Below are 19,523 nucleotides of genomic sequence, written 5' to 3'. Positions count from 1 at the left end.
GATATTCACACTTCATTTACACCTCTGCATATCCAAGGACACAGAGACACCCCCGGGGCCTCTTTGGGGTGAAAAATGCTAATTTTGGGCAAAAGATCTTGATGGCACATTTCCTTTTTGGGGCTCCCACCGTCCCTGGACCTCGGGGTGCCATAATTGAAATAAAATCTGAATAAAATCTTAGCCCAGCTTTAGTTTTCTTCAAGATACATCAGCAGAGAGGGGTGAAAATAAGAGGTTTTAAAGGAAAAAAGGAATTTGGACAATTTTACAAATTTTTTTTGGTCTAAAAATGATCAAATCACGATAAAAAAAATGATAAATTGGAAATGTGAACCAGGGAACCATCTGGGGGTGTTTTTAATCTTATTTTTTTGCATTAAAAGATGCAGGAATAAATTGGAATACCTGGAATTTCCTATTTCAGCCGCAGCTTTTTCAATTTTCAGGTGTTTCAGGTGGTGGGAAGGGTCTGGAGTTGTGATTTGAGGGTAAAGAACTCAAAATTATTTTAAGAATTTTTTGTTTTTTCCTCCTTAGGTTGAGTTTGTGGCCTTTAGATCTCAAACTCCAATAAAAACCCCCCTTGTTTATTGCAAAATCCGAAGGGTTTTAATGCTGAATTCCCAAATGGAAACTTCTGGAAGGGATTTTTCCTGGAGATAATGCTTGGAAAATATCCGGGAATGGCCAAAAAGCAGCAGGGTGAGGTGGGAGCTGTGGGAATTCCAGGATTTGCAGGATTTATTCCCTCTCCAGGCTGTTCTATCCCTGCCCAGCCTCTCCTGCACCTTCCCTTGGTTGTTTTGGGAATTCTCAAGGAAAAAAAGCTGGAAAAAAACCCTTGGAATTGCAGAATTCACAGGATTTATCTGTGTCCCTGCACCTACCCTTGGTTATTTTAGGAATTCTCAATTAAAAAAAGCTGGAAAAACCCCTGGAATTGCAGAATTCACAGGATTTATCCCCTCCTCCCAGGGTTTTGTGTCCCTGCCCTGGCTCTCCAAGGGTTAAAATAATACTTTGTTATTTTAGGAGTTCTCAAGAAAAAAATAGTTGGAAAAACCCCTGGAATTGCAGAATTCACAGGATTTATCTGTGTCCCTGCACCTACCCTTGGTTATTTTAGGAATTCTCCAGAAAAAAAAAGCTGGAAAAGCCCCTGGAATTGCAGAATTCACAGGATTTTTTCCCTCTTCCCAGGGTTTTTTATCCCTGCACCTTCCCTTGGTTATTTTAGGAATTCTCAATTAAAAAAAGCTGAAAAAACCCCTGGAATTGCAGAATTCACAGGATTTATCCCCTCTTCCCAGGGTTTTTGTGTCCCTGCCCTGGCTCTCTAAGGGTTAAAATAATACTTGGTTATTTTAGGAGTTCTCAAGAAGAAAAAAGTTGGAAAAAAACCCTGGAATTGCAGAATTCACAGGATTTATCTGTGTCCCTGCACCTACCCTTGGTTATTTTAGGAATTCTCAAGGAAAAAAAGCTGGAAAAACCCCTGGAATTGCAGAATTCACAGGATTTGTCCCCTCCTCCCAGGGTTTTGTGTCCCTGCCCTGGCTCTCCAAGGGTTAAAATAATACTTTGTTATTTTAGGAGTTCTCAAGAAGAAAAAAGTTGGAAAAAACCCTGGAATTGCAGAATTCACAGGATTTATCTGTGTCCCTGCACCTACCCTTGGTTATTTTAGGAATTCTCAATTAAAAAAAGCTGGAAAAAACCCTGGAATTGCAGAATTCACAGGATTTATCCCCTCTGGGCTCTCTGGAATTGAAGGAAAAGCTGTCCCAGGGAATCTGGGCCTGGAGGGTTTCTGGGAATGGGGTCGTTAGCAGCACTCATCGCTTTATTTTACATTTATTTTACATTTATTTTGCATTTATTTTGCATTTCCATGGGCTCAGGCAGCTCCAGCACTTCCCATGGAAATGCAAAAGTGCTGGGAATGGAGTGAGGCTCTGGGAGATAAAATTCCCCACTTAAAAACACATTTTTAGGGTTTTTTTGGGGTTTTTTTGGGGTTTTTTTTGCACCTAAAGCAGCCCGGATGCACAAGAAAGAAAAGGATTGAGAGCTGAGAGAAATAATTGAAATAATTCCCTTCAAATGTGTTTGGGAATGTTGCAGGCACCTGTGCTTACAACTGGGAGGGTTTATTGAGGCTTTTTTATTGCAATATTGCACATTTATTCACCTGTTTATGGAATCATGGAATATCCTGATAAAGGCACCCTCAGGGATCGAGGCCAATTCCTGCACAGAACTCCCCAAAAATGTCATTTTAGCCCTTACTTTGTGTTTTTCCTGGTTATTCCCTGCTGGTTCATTCTCCAAAATTCACATCTCCCGGGCATTTCAGTGGGAAAACATCTTCACAGCCTCAGCTTTTCCTGAAATCTTGAATTTTCCTCATATCTTCAGTCAGTTTTTCCTTCAATTTTCCCTCACACCCTCAGTTTTTCCTTCAATTTTCCCTCACACCCTCAGTTTTTCCTTCAATTTTCCCTCACACCCTCAGTTTTTCCTCAATTTTCCCCTCACACCCTCAATTTTTCCTCAGTTTTTCCCCTCACACCCTCAAATTTTCCTCAGTTTTTCCCTTACACCCTCAATTTTTCCTCAGTTTTTCCTCACACCCTCATTTTCCCTCAAATCTTACTTCCCTCACATCCTCACCTTCTCCTGAAATTCTGTTTTTTCCCGGGTTTTCCCCACTTTTTCCTCAGTTTTCCCTCACACCCTCAATTTTTTCTCAGTTTTTCCCTCACACCCCCAATTTTCCCTCAAATCCTGCTTTCCTCACATCCTCACCTTCTCCTGAAATTCTGTTTTTTCCCTGTTTTTCCCCACTTTTCTCTCAATTTTCCCCTCACACCCTCAATCAGTTTCCCTCCAGTTTTTCCCTCACCCCCTCAGATTTTCCTCGGTTTTTCCTCAATTTTTCCTCAGTTTTTCCTCATACCCTCACTTTCCCTCAAATCTTGCTTCCCTCACATCCTCACCTTCTCTTGAAATCCTGTTTTTCCTCACTTTTTTTCCACTTTTCCCTCAGTTTTCCCCTCACACCCTCAGTCTCCCGTTTTCCCCTCACACCCCCAATTTTTCCTCAGTTTTTCCTCGGTTTTTCCTCAGTTTTTCCTCACACCCTCATTTCCCCTCAAGTCCTGCTTCTCTCACATCCTCACCTTCTCCTGCAATCCTGTTTTTTCCCGGTTTTTCTCCACTTTTCCCTCAGTTTTCCCTCAATTTCCCCCTCACACCCTCAGTCTCCCCTGTTTTTCCCTCACCCCCTCGGTTTTTCCTCAGGTTTTCCTCAATTTTTCCTCAGTTTTTCCTCACACCCTCACTTCCCCCCAAATCCTGCTTCCCTCACATCCTCACCTTCTCCTGCAATCCTGTTTTTTCCCGGTTTTTCTCCACTTTTCCCTCAGTTTTTCCTCAGTTTTCCCTCACACCCTCAGTCTCCCGTTTTCCCCTCACACCCCCAATTTTTCCTCAGTTTTTCTTCAGTTTTTCCTCAGTTTTTCCTCACACCCTCATTTTCCCTCAAATCCTGCTTCCCTCACATCCTCACCTTCTCCTGAAAATCTGTTTTTTCCCGGTTTTTCTCCACTTTTCCCTCACTTTTCCCTCAGTTTTCCCCTCACACCCTCAGTCAGTTTCCCTCGTTTTTCCCTCACCCCCTCGGTTTTTCCTCAGTTTTTCCTCACACCCTCATTTCCCCTCAAATCCTGCTTCCCTCACATCCTCACCTTCTCCTGCAATCCTGTTTTTTCCCGGTTTTTCTCCACTTTTCCCTCAGTTTTTCCTCTCTTTCTCCTCCGGCCCGGCCCTGCTCCCCCGAGCCCAGGCCCGGCTGAGGCCTCCCGGGCCGAGCCCAGTTCTCTCTATTTTTAGCACCGGTAACACCAAAAAATGCGGTTTTTCTTCAGAAGCTCGGTGTGAAGTTGCTCCCACACACTCACCAGCTTCCTCCACCCACTCTTTTGTCTGCAAATTGTGCTTTTTTCTCTTCAGAGTTCGAGCTTTTCATGTCGGAGTCTTTGCAAACCTTTGATTGCTGCAGATATTCCCCAGGTTTGGGGCTTGATAAGCATCAAAAATCGCTTTGAAACTTCTTGTTTCCTTTTTACATCTTAATCACTGCCTGCATTTCTTTGGCAGCGTGACTGGAATTTGTTCTGCGGAAAAAATCCGCCTCGACAAAATTAAATTCACCTTTAAAACAACAAAAAAAAATAAAACACGCTCGGGTGTTTTGGGATTAAAACCACCCAAACGCTGCTTCGGGATTAGAAATTTAAAAGTGAGGGAAGGAAATGTGTTTTAAGAGCGTTTTTAGGGCAGCGTTTCAGAGCTGCTGTTTGTGTTAAATGGCCAAGGAGGGCTTTGCTTTTTATTTAAATAATGGTTTTGAAAGTTGTGGGTCCCTGGAGGGTGGCAGTGAGAGGTTCAAAGCCTCTGATGCTGCAGAGTGAAGTGGTTTTCAGAGCAAACAGCTTTGATAATTCAGAATAAACCCCACCGTGGCCTTGATTTGAGGTGATTCCTCTTGATAAAAAGGTGTTTTATTTTTTTTTTTTTTTTACACACAAGATCCCTTTGGGGAGCGGAGGTGAAATATTGGCAGGAATTTTTTTTTGCCGTTTGGTAAAATTTACTTTTCTTGGCTCTGCAGTGGAATTCCTGATTTCCTTCTGCAGCTTCTTAGAGATGCTAAATATGATGAGGAAATAATATGATGAGGAAATAATATGATGAGGAAATAATCAGGCATTTTCTACACGGAACTGGGAATTTCCTGAATAATCCTGAATAATCCATCCCACTGGAAGGGAAAACTAAACTGGGATTCATCCTTCCCACGGCTTCCTGGTGTAGCATTGGGAATTCCAGCTGGAAAAATTATAAAACCAACAGGTTTTATAATTTTTTTTCCCTCTGAATGTGAGTTGTGCCCAAAATCCAGCATTAACAGCCCCTTTCCAGGGTTTTCTGTGGGGCTGGGAAGGTGGGGTTTGAGGATGGAGCAGTGGGAATGGGCTCTGGTGCTGCCAGGCACCTCCAGAAAATTAATTTGGAAGAATTTGGGAAGGGCTGGAGTGTTTTAATGAAGTTGATCATCAAACTGTTTATTTTTTTTTTTCCCTTTCCTTCCACAGTGTGGCACTTCCCAAAGATTCTCTTTATTGTTATTAATAATTAATATTACTTATTCAGGCGCTGGTTGCTTCATCTCCTGCCTTTTTTAATTTTAAGGAATTAAAATTAAGGAATTTTAAGAATTCCTGGTGGGATCAGCCCATCAGGAATTGCCATGCCGAGCTGCCAAATTGGAATTGTCCCGGTGGGGGGAAAAAAGCTTAAAAAAAAAGCTTAAAAAGCTTAAAAAAAGCTAAAAAAAAAGCTTAAAAAAGCTAAAAAAAAGCTAAAAAAAAGCTTAAAAAAGCTAAAAAAAGCTAAAAAAATGCTGAAAAAAGTTAAAAAAAAAGGGAAATGTGAGGGGTTGATTGCTTTGTGTCCATGAGGGACCACGTGGCGCTTCCTGCAGGAGGAAGTGGCAGGGCAAATTCCAGCTTGGGAAAATGTGGATGGGCAAACTGAGATTGTGCCGTGGGGATTAAGGAGCTGGGGGAAGGGAGGGAGAGACAAAGGGAGAATTCCTCAAATCCTTCAAAATCCAGCATCTCCGAGGTGGTTTAGTGCTCCACTGAAATTCCTCAGTGGAGGAATTCCTCCGTGGTTGGAATGTGGCTCTGGAGTGGGTGAGGATGGGCTGGGGGAGAGCTCCGGGGTGTTTTGGGGTGGGTTTGTGGGGGCAGAGCAGAGTTTGGGGCCATCAGTGCTCCCAGAAACCTGGGAGAAACAGGTCTGGTGGGTGGAGAGCATCCCTTGCCTGGATTTCCATTCCCTGGGAGTCTCTGCTGCTGGGAATTCTCCTGGTCCCTGGTGTTTGTGGGGCTGTCAGTGCCCCCAAAAATCCAGGAGGAATGGTTGATGGAGAGTATCCCTTGCTGGATTTCCATTCCCTGGGAATCTGCTGCCAGTCTGTTTGTGGGGCTGTCAGTGCCCCCAAAAATCCAGGAGGAATGGTTGATGGGGAGTCTCCCTTGCTGGATTTCCATTCCCTGGGAGTCTCTGCTGCTGGGAATTCTCCTGGTCCCTGCTGTTTGTGGGGCTGTCAGTGCCCCCAAAAATCCAGGAGGAATGGTTGTGGTTATCTCTGGTGGGTGGAGAGCATCCCCTGCCTGGATTTCCATTCCCCGGGAGTCTCTGCTGCTGGGAATTCTCCTGGTCCCTGCTGGTTTTGGGGCTGTCAGTGCTCCCAAAAATCCAGGAGGAATGGTTGATGGGGAGTATTCCTTGCTGGATTTCCATTCCCTGGGAATCTCTGCCAGGAATTCTCCTGGTCCCTGCTGGTTTTGGGGCTGTCAGTGCCCCCAAAAATCCAGGAGGAACGGTTGATGGGGAGTATCCCTTGCTGGATTTCCATTCCCGGGGACTCTGCTGCTAGTCTGTTTGTGGGGCTGTCAGTGCCCCCAAAAATCCAGGAGGAATGGTTGATGGGGAGTATTCCTTGCTGGATTTCCATTCCCTGGGAATCTCTGCTGGGAATTCTCCTGCTCTCTGCTCTTTTTGGGGCTGTCAGTGCCCCCAAAAACCAGGAGGAACGGTTGATGGGGAGTATCCCTTGCTGGATTTCCATTCCCCGGCAGTCTCTGCCGGGATTTCTCCTGGTCCCTGCTGTCTGTCCCTCCCTGCCCCACCCTCAGCTCCCCCTGGACGGGCTGTCCCCGTCCCCATCCCCGTCCCCATCCCCGTCCCCATCCCCGTTCCCATCCCCGTCCCCGCGGTCAATCCCCACCGACTGACGCCGCTCTCCCTCCCGCTGTCTCCCGGTCCTTCCCCACCGACTGACGCCGCTCTCCCTCCCGCTGTCTCCCGGTCCTTCCCCACCGACTGACGCCGCTCTCCCTCCCGCTGTCTCCCGCAGATAAAATGCTCGAGGGCTCCGCTTGCTGCCGAAGATCCCTCCCCGCCCTGCCCCTGCCGTGATCCCGACCCCCGCCGCAGCCCGCCCAGGACCCCCCGCCCCCGCCGGGCTCCGATGGAAGAGGCGCCGGGCCGGAGCAGCCCCCCCGGGACGGAGGGCGCCCCATGAGCCCCCCCAGATGAGCCACGCAGCCAAGGGGGAGCCCCCCGGGGCCGGCATGGCGCAGGAGGGGCCGCCCGCCTTCTACCCCGGCCAGGAGCTGGACCTGTCCACCAAGGTGTACAAGAGGGAGTCAGGGAGCCCCTTCTCGGTGCTGGTGGACAGCAAAGTGAGCAAGGGCCACCTCCACGAGAGGGAGGAGCAGCCGTTTTTCAGGGAGAGCAGAGCGGTAGGAGAGGTCCGGGCTGTGAAAGAAGACAGGGAAAACTCTGACGACTCTGAGGAGGAGGAAGAGGAGGAAGATGAAGTGACTTACAAAAGGGAGCAGATTATAGTGGAGGTAAACCTTAACAACCAAACCTTAAATGTGTCCAAAGGGGAGAAGGGTGTCCCCTCCCAGTCCAAAGAGACTGCTGTCCTTAAGAGCAGCAGTGAGGAAGAGGAGGAGGGTGACAGTGGGGAAGAGGCCACGGAAGACAGTAATGATTATGAGGAGAATGAGAGGCAGAAGAAAAAGGAGAAAAGAGTGGAGAAGGTTAGTGTTGGCCAGAGGAGAAGCAGGAGAGCCGCCTCGGCCGCGGCCGCCGCCGCCTCCCCGGCGCCCCGAGCCGCGCGCGGGCGCAGGAAGAGCGCGGAGCCCCCCAAGCGTAAGAAGAAAGCTGCAAAGGAGCCCAAGGCGCCTGTGCAGAAATCCAAGTGCGAGGAGAAGGAGACTCTGACCTGTGAGAAGTGCCCCAGGGTGTTTAACACACGCTGGTACCTGGAGAAGCACATGAACGTCACCCACAGGCGGATGCAGATCTGCGACAAATGTGGGAAGAAATTTGTGCTAGAGAGTGAGCTGTCCCTCCACCAGCAAACTGACTGTGAAAAAAACATCCAGGTAGGTCTGCTCGCCTGCTGGCCAGGTCCCCACACCTCCTGGCGTGCCCTGGATCCGGCTGGTGGACGCTTCAGAGGGGGAAAAAATAAAAAAAAATCTCTTTTTGCGCGGCCCCAGGTGCTGAGCCGGGCCCGGGCTCTGCCTTATCCCACGTTTTGGGGTTTCCCAAAAGGAGGGGATGGCAGGGAAAGCGTGCTCAGCTGCTCTGAGCAGTTACTCCAGGAGTAAAACTTGAGTTGGGAACACAAAGCTCCTTTAGCAGGGTCAGAATCTGGAGTCAATGGTCCCAAAAATCCGAAGTTCTGTGGTAAATCCTCCTCCTCTGGAGTCAATGGTCCCAAAAATCTGAAGTTCTGTGGTAAATCCTCCTCCTCTGGAGTCAATGGTCCCAAAAATCTGAAGTTCTGTGGTAAATCCTTCTCTGGAGTCAATGGTCCCAAAAATCTGAAGTTCTGTGGTAAATCCTCCTCCTCCTCCTGCTCTCGCTGAGTTTAGAATTCCAGGGGTTTCCATGTCCTGAAATGCAGTTCCCACAGCCTGGGAAACCAGGTGAGATTTCCAGGGGAAACAGCATTCCAGGAATTCCCTGCAATGGGAGATCTGCCAGATCCCCGAGGCAGCAGTGCAGTCAGGCTCTGAGCTGGGCTTAAAACGGGGTTTAAACCCCTGAAGGGTTGGAATTCAGCCCCTGCACCCTGAGCCTGCCCCTTCCCGCCAGGAAACCCCGGCAGATCTCCCTGAAGACACAAAAATCTCATTTTTTGTTCCTCCCCAGCAGCTCTGATTTCCCCCACAACGGGAGGAGCAGCTCTGCTGGGAGCTGTGGGAAGAGCTCCGGAGTTTCTGCTCCCTCTGGCACCCCAAATCTGCTTTTTTGGCCTTATTTTCACCCACCTCCTCCTGGAATCCTGGCAGCAGCAGCAGCTGCTCCCGTTGGATTTTTGGGGCAGTTGGAATTTGTAGGGCAAGGAGGGTTTTTTATTGAACATTTTTCATTGTTTGTTTGTTTTCAGTGCTGAACTGGGTTGATCCTCAGCTCCCACTGCGTGGGAGACGTGGAATATTTATTGCAATTTCTCTTTTCCCAGCTCTGTAACCCTTGGCTGGTTTGTTTTTTTTTTTTTTCCCTTAAGTTTCAGCTCAAGGAAGGATTTATTAATCTAAATTTAATTTTTGCAGCTTTTGAAAGAAATATTTTAAGAGTTCAGTGCAGCAGGGAGGATTTAAATGGGAATTTAAGAGATGCCCCCAGCAAGCAGGGGGTTCATTCACAGCATAAGATTTAAGCAGGAATTAAAATCTAAGCAGGAATCCCTGAATATTTTAAACACATAAAATGGTGAAATATCCTATATCCATCTACACCTGCGTGATAAGAAAAGGAGAAATTGTAGAAATTTTGATTTAAATCCAGAGGAATCTGGTCCAGAAACTTCCCAGTGCCAGCAGCACTGAGAGTCACCTTCAGGTCTTTAATATCCAAGAACAAATCCAGCAATTCTTGTTCTGTCCTGCCTTTGGGATGTGTTTTTATTCCAATTACCAACAGGATTGAGGGAAAATTAAAATTCCCCTCAGTTCAGGGTCCAAAGTGTCGAGGGGGAGCTTTGTCCTGGAATAAAATTGGTTAAATATCGGACTGAAATGAAAAATCAAGGCTGGCTCCTCCCAGCTTTTCCTCCTGGGGATGGAATAAATCTGTTTTTTCCAGGTAATTTCTGCTTTTTCACCCATCACAGTCAGCACCTTCAGGGGATTTCCTGAGCTCTGTGTGCTTCCTCCCTCTCACTGTTGGTGTTTAAATCCTGAATTCTGTCCCCTTTCTCTGTAAATCCAAGGATTTGGGGATTTGTGGAATTTCTTTGCTCTCCAGGAATTTTTTTCCCCCCCGGGGGGGGGGGGGGCAGAGCTTGCCCCTCTGTGCCTGCAGAATTCCAGGTGAGAATTCCCAGCCCTGCAGAGATCCCAACCAGCACAGCTAATTAATCTGTTCGTTAATCAGCGCCCAGCCCTTCTGACTGATGGGGAAAGGGTGGGAATTGATGGGCTGGGAAGTGGAGAGATCCCAAAAAATCCCAAAAAACCCCCAAAAACCCCAGGACCAGGCACAGTGTTGGGGAAGATGAACTCCAAGACGAAGATGATTCGTTTTCCTCAAGCTGGAATTTCCACACTGGAATTTTTACTGAAGTTTTTTGGGAAGAGCTGCTGGGAAAAGGAAGAGCTGCCTGAAATCCTGGGGGAGCTGCTTGCCTGGACATCCCACAGGAATTTTGGGAAGGAATTCTCAGCCTCCAGTGCCGCTTTGGACCTCGGATGAACAAAGAGGAGCAGCAGGAGGAGCCGATCCCGGAGTTTCCAGCGGGATGGGAGAGCCTGGAGCGGCCACACCTGGATTGGGGGGCAGGAAGGGCTGGATGGGGCTTTGGGAATTTGGTGGTGTCAGCCTCCTCCAGCTCTGTTGGGCTCTTCCCTCTCCAGGAGTTTGGATTTTCCCACTCCAAGGGTTTGGATTCTTGTCTCACCAAGGGTTTGGATCCTTCCCTCTCCACATTTTGGATTCTTTCTGCTCCAAGGGTTTGGATTCTTCCCTCTCCACATTTTGGATTCTTTCTGCTCCAAGGGTTTGGATTCTTCCCTCTCCACATTTTGGATTCTTTCTGCTCCAAGGGTTTGGATTCTTCCCTCTCCACATTTTGGATTCTTTCTGCTCCAAGGGTTTGGATTTTTTTTTTTCTCCACCACGGGTTTGGATCTTCCCTCTCCAAGGGTTTGGATTTTTCCACTCCAAGGGTTTGGATTTTTCCACTCCAAGGGTTTGGATTCTTTGCCCTCCAAGAGTTTGGATTCTTCCCATTCCAAGGGCCTGGATTCTTCCTACTCCAAGGGTTTGGATCCTTCTCGCTGAAAATGTTTGGATTTTCCCAGTCCAAGGGTTTGGATTTTTCCATTCCAAGGGTTTGGATCCTTCCCTCTTCAGGGGTTTGGATTTTCTCCCTCCATGGGTTTGGATTTTCCCAATCCAAGAGTTTGGATTCTTCCCTCTCCAAGGGTTTGAATATTCCCTCTCCAAGGGTTTGGATTTTTCCATTCCAAGGGTTTGAATATTCCCTCTCCAAGGGTTTGGATCCTTCCCTCTCCAAGGGTTTGGATCCTTCTCACTGAAAGGGTTTGGATTTTCCCCCTCCAGGGTTTGGATTTCCTCCCTCCAGGGTTTGGATTTTCCCCCTCCAGGGTTTGGATTTCCTCCCTCCAGGGTTGGGATTTTCCCCCTCCAGGGTTTGGATTTTTCCCCCTCCAGGGTTTGGATTTTTCCCCCTCCAGGGTTTGGATTTTTCCCTCTCCAGAGCTGGACTCTCCCAGCCCAGCAGCCCCAGGGCCTGTGGAGCTCTCCCTGTGCCCCTCCCCTGCTGCTGGAATTTGGGATCAGGAGGCACCAGAACACCAGCACTGCCTCCATTCCCCTCGGAGCAATCCCAAAATTTACATTTTTACTGCCTCCATTCCCCTCGGAGCAATCCCAAAATTTACATTTTTACTGCCTCCCCTCAGCTGTAAATCCCAAAATTCACATTTTTCATTCCCCTCAGTGTAAATCCCAAAATCCACATCCTCACTGCCTCCATTCTTCTCAGCTGTAAATCCCAAAATTCACATTTTCACTGCCTCCGCTCAGAGCAATCCCAAAATCCACATCCTCACTGCCTCCATTCCCCTCAGTGTAACCCCAAAATTCACATTTTCACTGCCTCCTCTCAGGTATAAATCCCAAAATTCACATTTTCACTGCCTCCCGTCAGGTATAAATCCCAAAATTCACATCCTCACTGTCTCCCCTCAGGTATAAATCCCAAAATTCACATTTTCACTGCCTCCATTCCCCTCAGGTATAAATCCCAAAATTCATTTTCATTGCCTCCATTCCCCTCACTGTAACCCCAAAATTGACATTTTCACTGCCTTCTCTCAGGTATAAATCCCAAAATTGACATTTTCACTGCCTCCCCTCAGTGTAATCCCAAAATTCTCATTTTCACTGCCTCCCCTCAGGTATAAATCCCAAAATCCACATTTTCCACTCCCCTCAGCTATAACCCCAAAATTCACATTTTCACTGCCTCCCCTCAGCTGTAAATCACAAAATCCACATTTTCCATTCCTCTCAGTGTAATCCCAAAATTCACATTTTCACTGCCTCCTCTCAGGTATAAATCCCAAAATTCACATTTTCACTGTCTCCCCTCAGGTATAAATCCCAAAATCCACATTTTCATTGCCTCCATTTCCCTCAGTGTAACCCCAAAATCCACATCCTCACTGCCTCCATTCCCCTCAGGTATAAATCCCAAAATTCACATTTTCACTGCCTCCTATCAGCTGTAAATCCCAAAATTCACATTTTCACTGCCTCCCCTCAGCTATAAACCCCAAAATCCCCATTTTCCACTCCCCTCAGCATAACCCCAAAACCCTCATGCACCTTTTTCACCATTTCTGTTCTTTTTTTCCCCAAACCTGTCCCCCCCTGACGCGGCTCCCTCTGTGTCCCCCCAGTGCGTGTCCTGCAACAAATCCTTCAAGAAGCTCTGGTCCCTGCACGAGCACATCAAGATCGTGCACGGCTACGCCGAGAAGAAATTCTCCTGCGAGATCTGCGAGAAGAAATTCTACACCATGGCCCACGTGCGCAAACACATGGTTGGTGAGTGGCTGGGAACGGGGATTGGCGGGGGGATTGAAATTATAGGGAAATTTAAATTATTGGGGGGATTGAAATTAGCAGGGGGAGTGAAATGATCGGGGGAATTGAAATTATGGGGGATTGAAATGATCGGGGGATTGAAATTAGCAGGGGGATTGAAATTATAGGGAAATTTAAATTATTGGGGGGATTGAGATTATCAGGGGGAGTGAAATGATCGGGGGAATGGAAATTATCGGGATTGAAATTATCGGGGGAATTGGAATTATTGGGGGGATTGAAATTATCAGGGGGAGTGAAATGATCGGGGGAATTGAAATTATCGGGATTGAAATTATCAGGGAAATTTAAATTACCAGGGGGATTGAAATTATCAGGGGCAGTGAAATTATCAGAATTAAAATGATTGGGGAAATTGAAATTATCAGGGAATTGAAATTATCAGAATTAAAATGATTGGGGAAATTGAAATTATCGGAGGAATTGAAATTATCGGGGGAATTGAAATTATCAGGATTGAAATTATCAGGGAAATTTAAATTATTGGGGGGATTGAAATTATCGGGGGAGTGAAATGATCGGGGGAGTTGAAATTATCGGGATTGAAATTATTGGGGAATTGAAATTATCGGGGGGATTGAAATTATCAGGGGGAGTGAAATGATCGGGGGAATTGAAATTAGCAGGGGGATTGAAATTATCAGGGAAATTTAAATTATCGGGGGGATTGAAATTATGAGGGGGAGTGAAATGATCGGGGGAATTGAAATTATGGGGGATTGAAATGATCGGGGGAATTGGAATTATCGGGGGATTGAAATTATCAGGGGGAGTGAAATGATCGGGGGAATTGAAATTATCGGGGGATTGAAATTATCGGGGGAATTTAAATTATCAGGGGGATTGAAATTATCAGGGGCAGTGAAATTATCAGAATTAAAATGATTGGGGAAATTGAAATTATCAGGGAATTGAAATTATCAGAATTAAAATGATTGGGGAAATTGAAATTATCAGGGAATTGAAATTATCAGAATTAAAATGATTGGGGAAATTGAAATTATCGGAGGAATTGAAATTATCGGGGGAATTGAAATTATCGGGATTGAAATTATCAGGGAAATTTAAATTATCAGGGGGATTGAAATTATCAGGGGGAGTGAAATGATCGGGGGAATTGAAATTATTGGGATTGAAATTATCAGGGAAATTTAAATTATTGGGGGGATGGAAATTATCAGGGGGAGTGAAATGATCGGGGGAATTGAAATTATGGGGGATTGAAATTATAGGGAAATTTAAATTATCGGGGGGATTGAAATTATCAGGGGGAGTGAAATGATCGGGGGAATTGAAATTATCGGGGGATTGAAATTATCGGGGGAATTTAAATTATCGGGGGGATTGAAATTATGAGGGGGAGTGAAATGATTGGGGGAATTGAAATTATGGGGGATTGAAATTATCAGGAAAATTTAAATTATCGGGGGGATTGAAATTATCAGGGGGAGTGAAATGATCGGGGGAATTGAAATTATGGGGGATTGAAATTATCAGGAAAATTTAAATTATCGGGGGGATTGAAATTATCAGGGGGAGTGAAATGATCGGGGGAATTGAAATTATCGGGGGATTGAAATGATCGGGGGAATTGAAATTATTGGGATTGAAATTATCGGGGGAATTGGAATTATTAGGGCAATTGAAATTATCAGGGAAATTAAAATTATCGGGGGAGTTGAAATTATCGGGGAAATTGAAATTATCGGGGGATTGAAATTAGCAGGGGATTAAAATTATCGGGGGATTGAAAATATCGGGATTGAAATTATCGGGGGAATTGAAATTATCGGGATTAAAATTATTGGGGGAATTGAAATTATATGGGAAATTTAAATTATCGGGGGAATAGAAATTATCGGAATTAAAATGATTGGGGGATTGGAATTATCGGGATTGAAATTATTGGGGAAATTGACACATTCAGGGAAATTAAAATATTCAGGGAAATTGAAATTATTGGGGAAATTGAAACATTCAGGGAAATTAAAATATTCAGGGAAATTGAAATTATTGGGGGGAGTGAAATGATCGGGGGATTGAAATTCGCAGGGGATTGAAATTATCGGAATTAAAATTATTGGGGAAATTGAAATTATTGGGGGGATTGAAATTATCGGGGGAATGAGATTATCGGGGGAGTGAAATGATTGGGGAAATGGAAATTATTGGGGGGATTGAAATTATTGGGGGAATGGAAATTATCGGGAGGATTGAAATTATCGGGAGGATTGAAATTATCGGGGGATTGAAATTATCGGGGGGATTGAAATTATCGGGAGGATTGAAATTATCGGGAGGATTGAAATTATCAGGGAAATTTAAATTATCAGGGGAATGGAAATTATCGGGGTTAAAATGATTGGGGGATTGGAATTATCGGGATTGAAATTATTGGGGAAATTGACACATTCAGGGAAATTAAAATATTCAGGGAAATTGAAATTATTGGGGAAATTGAAACATTCAGGGAAATTAAAATATTCAGGGAAATTGAAATTATTGGGGGATTGAAATTATCGGGGGATTGAAATTATTGGGGAATTGAAATTATTGGGGGAATTGAAATTATTGGGGAAATTGAAATTATTGGGGGATTGAAATTATTGGAATTAAAATGATTGGGGAAATTGAAATTATTGGGGAAATTGAAATTATTGGGGGGAGTGAAATGCTCGGGGGAATTGAAATGATTGGGGGAATTGAAATTATCGGGGAAATTGAAATTATCGGGGGATGGAAATTATCGGAATTAAAATTATTGGGGAAATTGACACATTCAGGGAAATTAAAATATTCAGGAAAATTGAAATTATTGGGGAAATTGACACATTCAGGGAAATTAAAATATTCTGGGGAAATTGAAGTTATTATCAGGGGAATTGAAATTATTGGGGGGATTGAAATTACTGGGGAATTGGAATTATCAGGGGGAGTGAAATGATCGGGGAATTGAAATTAGCGGGGGATTGAAATTAGCAGAATTAAAATGATTGGGGGAATTGAAATTATTGAGGGAGTGAAATTATTGGGGGGATTGAAATGATTGGGGAAATTGAAATTATCAGGGGAATTGAAATTGGGGGGATTGAAATGATTGGGGGAATTGAAACATTCAAGGAAATTAAAATATTCTGGGGAAATTGAAATTATCGGGGGAATCGAAATTATCGGGGGAATTCAAATGAGCCGCAGCCCTGCCTGGGATTCTCTGGGACTCCTGGAATTCTCTGGAATTCTCTGGAATGTTCCTCCCAGCCCCGGTTTCCCTGGGTGTGTGACCCCCCTGTCTGTGCCGCAGCCCACACCAAGGACATGCCCTTCACCTGCGAGACCTGCGGCAAGTCCTTCAAGCGCAGCATGTCCCTCAAGGTGCACTCGCTGCAGCACTCGGGGGAAAAGCCCTTCCGCTGCGAGGTGGGTGAGCAGGGATCCCGGGGGAAAACCACGGGAACGGGAACGGGAGTGGGAACGGGAACGGGAATGGGATTGGGAACGGGAATTAAGGGCGGCTCCATCAGAGTTTGGGGATTGGAATCACCCTGGGGTGATCCCAGCACAGGTCCCTCCTCAGGGGTCTCTGGAGGGATTGAGGGGGTTAAATCCATGGGGTAAATCCATGGAATAAATCCATGGGAATGTTCCTGGGAATGGGAATGGGAATGGGAATTAAGGGCGGCTCCATCAGAGTTTGGGGATTGGAATCGCCCAGGGGTGATCCCGGCACAGGTCCCACCTCAGGGGTCTCTGGAGGGAGATTGAGGGGTTAAATCCATGGGGTAAATCCATGGGAAGTGGGAATGGCCCTGGATAGGGCGGGAATGGCCCTGGATGGGGTGGGAATGCTCCCGGGAATGGGAATGGGAATGGGAACCAGGGGCGGCTCTATCAGGGTTTGGGGATTGGAATCGCCCAGGGGTGATCCCAGCACAGGTCCCACCTCGGGGGTCTCTGGAGGGATTGAGGGGGGTTAAATCCATGGGATAAATCCATGGAATAAATCCATGGGAATGTTCCTGGGAATGGGAATGGGGATGGGAATTAAGGGCGGCTCCATCAGAGTTTGGGGATTGGAATCACCCAGGGGTGATCCCGGCACAGGTCCCTCCTCAGGGGTCTCTGGAGGGATTGAGGGGGTTAAATCCATGGGGTAAATCCATGGAATAAATCCATGGGAATGTTCCCGGGAATGGGAATGGGGATGGGAATTAAGGGCGGCTCCATCAGGGTTTGGGGATTGGAATCACCCAGGGGTGATCCCGGCACAGGTCCCTCCTCGGGGGTCTCTGGAGGGATTGAGGGGGTTAAATGGGGTAAATCCATGGGGTAAATCTATGGGAATGCTCTTGGGAAGTGGGAATGGCCCTGGATGGGGTGGGAATGCCCCTGGGAATGGGAATGGGGGTGGGAACCAGGGGCGGCTCCATCAGAGTTTGGGGATTGGAATCACCCAGGGGTGATCCCGGCACAGGTCCCTCCTCAGGGGTCTCTGGAGGGACCGAGGGGGTTAAATCCATGGGGAGCTGGTTTGGAGGGGGCAGAGTCCTCTAGTGGAGAGAAACCCACAGAAACCCTTTTTTCCTGGAAAAACCCCATCCCTGCCAGGCATTTCCCTCCCAATTCCAGCTTTCCCCACTCAATTCCAGCTTTCCCCTCACAATTCCATCTTTCCCCTCCCAATTCCATCTTTCCCCTCCCAATTCCAGCTTTCCCCAGTCAATTCCAGCTTTCCCCAGTTAATTCCAGCTTTTCCCTCTCAATTCCAGTGTCCCCTCACAATTCCACCTTTCCCCTCCCAATTCCATCTTTCCCCTCCCAATTCCATCTTTCCCTTCCCAATTCCAGCTTCTCCCACTCAATTCCATCTTTCCCCTCCCAATTCCAGTTTCCCTCCCAATTCCACCTTTCCTCTCTCAATTCCAGCTTTCCTCTTACAATTCCATCTTTCCCCTCCTAATTCCAGCTTTTCCCCTCACAATTCCAGTTTTTCCTTCCCAATCCCAGTTTCCCCTCCCAATTCCACCTTTCCCCTCCCAATTCCAGCTTTCCCCTCACAATTCCACCTTTCCCCTCCCAATTCCAGCTTTCCCCTCCCAATTCCAGTTTCCCCTCCCAATTCCAGCTTTCCCCTCTCAATTCCACCTTTCCCCTCCCAATTCCACCTTTCCCTTCCCAATTCCAGCTTTCCCCTCCCAATTCCAGCTTTTCCCTCACAATTCCACCTTTCCCTTCCCAATTCCACCTTTCCCCTCCCAATTCCACCTTTCCCCTCCCAATTCCAGCTTTTCCCTCTCAATTCCACCTTTCCCCTCACAATTCCATCTTTCCTCTCCCAATTCCATCTTTCCCCTCCCAATTCCATCTTTTCCCTCCCAGTTCCATCTTTTCCCTCCCAATTTCACCTTTCCCCTTACAATTCCATCTTTCCCCTCCCAATTCCAGCTTTTCCCTCTCAATTCCACCTTTCCCTTCCCAATTCCATCTTTCCCTTCCCAATTCCACCTTTCCCCTCACAATTCCAGTTTCCCCTCACAATTCCACCTTTCCCCACTCAATTCCACCTTTCCCCTCCCAATTCCAGTTTCACTCCCAATTCCAGTTTCCCCTCCCAATTCCAGTTTTCCCTCCCAATTCCACCTTTCCCCTCCCAATTCCATCTTTCCTCTCCCAATTCCATCTTTCCCCTCCCAATTCCATCTTTCCCCACCCAATTCCAGCCCTTCCAAACCCTCATTCCAACCCTCCACAAACCATTTCCATCCCTTCTTCCTCTTCCTGCCCAGCCCCATCTCCCTCCCATCCCCTCCAGGTCTCATTCCCAGCTTCCCAAACCCCCGAAATTCCCGTTTTTTCCCCCAGAACTGCGACGAGAGGTTCCAGTACAAGTACCAGCTGCGCTCCCACATGAGCATCCACATCGGGCACAAGCAGTTCATGTGCCAGTGGTGCGGCAAGGACTTCAACATGAAGCAGTACTTCGATGAGCACATGAAAACCCACACTGGTGAGGGCATTCCCGGGCATTCCCTCGGGATTTGGGGTGTTCTCCTGCTGGGAGAGAGGCTGGGAGGGCTTTTCCTTCCCTGCCTCGGGTCCCTTTCCTTGCTGGTGTGGCTGGATGGGTTCCCTGGGGGGAATGGGAATTGTTGGCTGGGTGTTTGGGGCTGGAGGAGCCCCTGGCCGGAGCCTTTTGGCTCCAAACCCAAACTGAGCAGGATTTCAGAGCTTTTTGACCCAAACTGAACAGGATTTCAGAGCCTTTTATACCCAAACTGAGCAGGATTTCAGAGCCTCTTATACCCAAACTGAGCAGAATTTCAGAGCCTTTTGACCCCAAACCCAAACTGAGAACAATTTCAGAGCCTTTTAGACCAAACTGAGCAGAATTTCAGAGCCTTTTTGACCCAAACTGAACAGCATTTCAGAGCCTTTTTGACCCAAATTGAGCAGAATTTCAGAACCTTTTGGCCCCAAATCCTGAGGAGAGCTGGGATTTCAGAGCCTTTTAAACCAAAACTGAGCAGAATTTCAGAGCCTTTTGACCCCAAACCCAAACTGAGAACGGTTTCAGAGCCTTTTAGACCAAACTGAGCAGAATTTCAGAGCCTTTTTGACCCAAACTGAACAAGATTTCAGAGCCTTTTTGACCCAAATTGAGCAGAATTTCAGAACCTTTTGGCCCCAAATCCTGAGGAGAGCTGGGATTTCAGAGCCTTTTAAACCAA

At 46.7% G+C, this 19,523-nt stretch overlaps 1 protein-coding gene across 3 annotated transcripts in view; it reads left to right on the top strand.

Annotated features, from left to right (window-relative positions):
- The window catches only part of ZNF652 (zinc finger protein 652), a 29,696-nt gene that overhangs the window by 6,270 nt on the left and 3,903 nt on the right, over positions 1–19,523 (top strand). For all 3 annotated transcript variants that reach the window (XR_014616784.1, XR_014616785.1, XM_084222338.1), the window contains exons 2-5: positions 6,995–8,036; positions 12,591–12,738; positions 16,100–16,215; positions 18,658–18,802. Coding sequence is in view for 1 of the 3 variants with exons in the window: in XM_084222338.1 (XP_084078464.1) it covers positions 7,173–8,036; positions 12,591–12,738; positions 16,100–16,215; positions 18,658–18,802 (1,273 nt within the window). In the remaining 2 variants the exon portion in view is untranslated. The remainder of the gene's footprint in view (positions 1–6,994; positions 8,037–12,590; positions 12,739–16,099; positions 16,216–18,657; positions 18,803–19,523) is intronic.

This window comes from Fringilla coelebs (genome assembly GCF_963513975.1).
Source record: "Fringilla coelebs genome assembly, chromosome: 27".
Taxonomy (NCBI): domain Eukaryota; kingdom Metazoa; phylum Chordata; class Aves; order Passeriformes; family Fringillidae; genus Fringilla; species Fringilla coelebs.
Note: the sequence above shows the minus strand (reverse complement) of the source record. Positions and strands in the feature narration are given on the sequence as shown.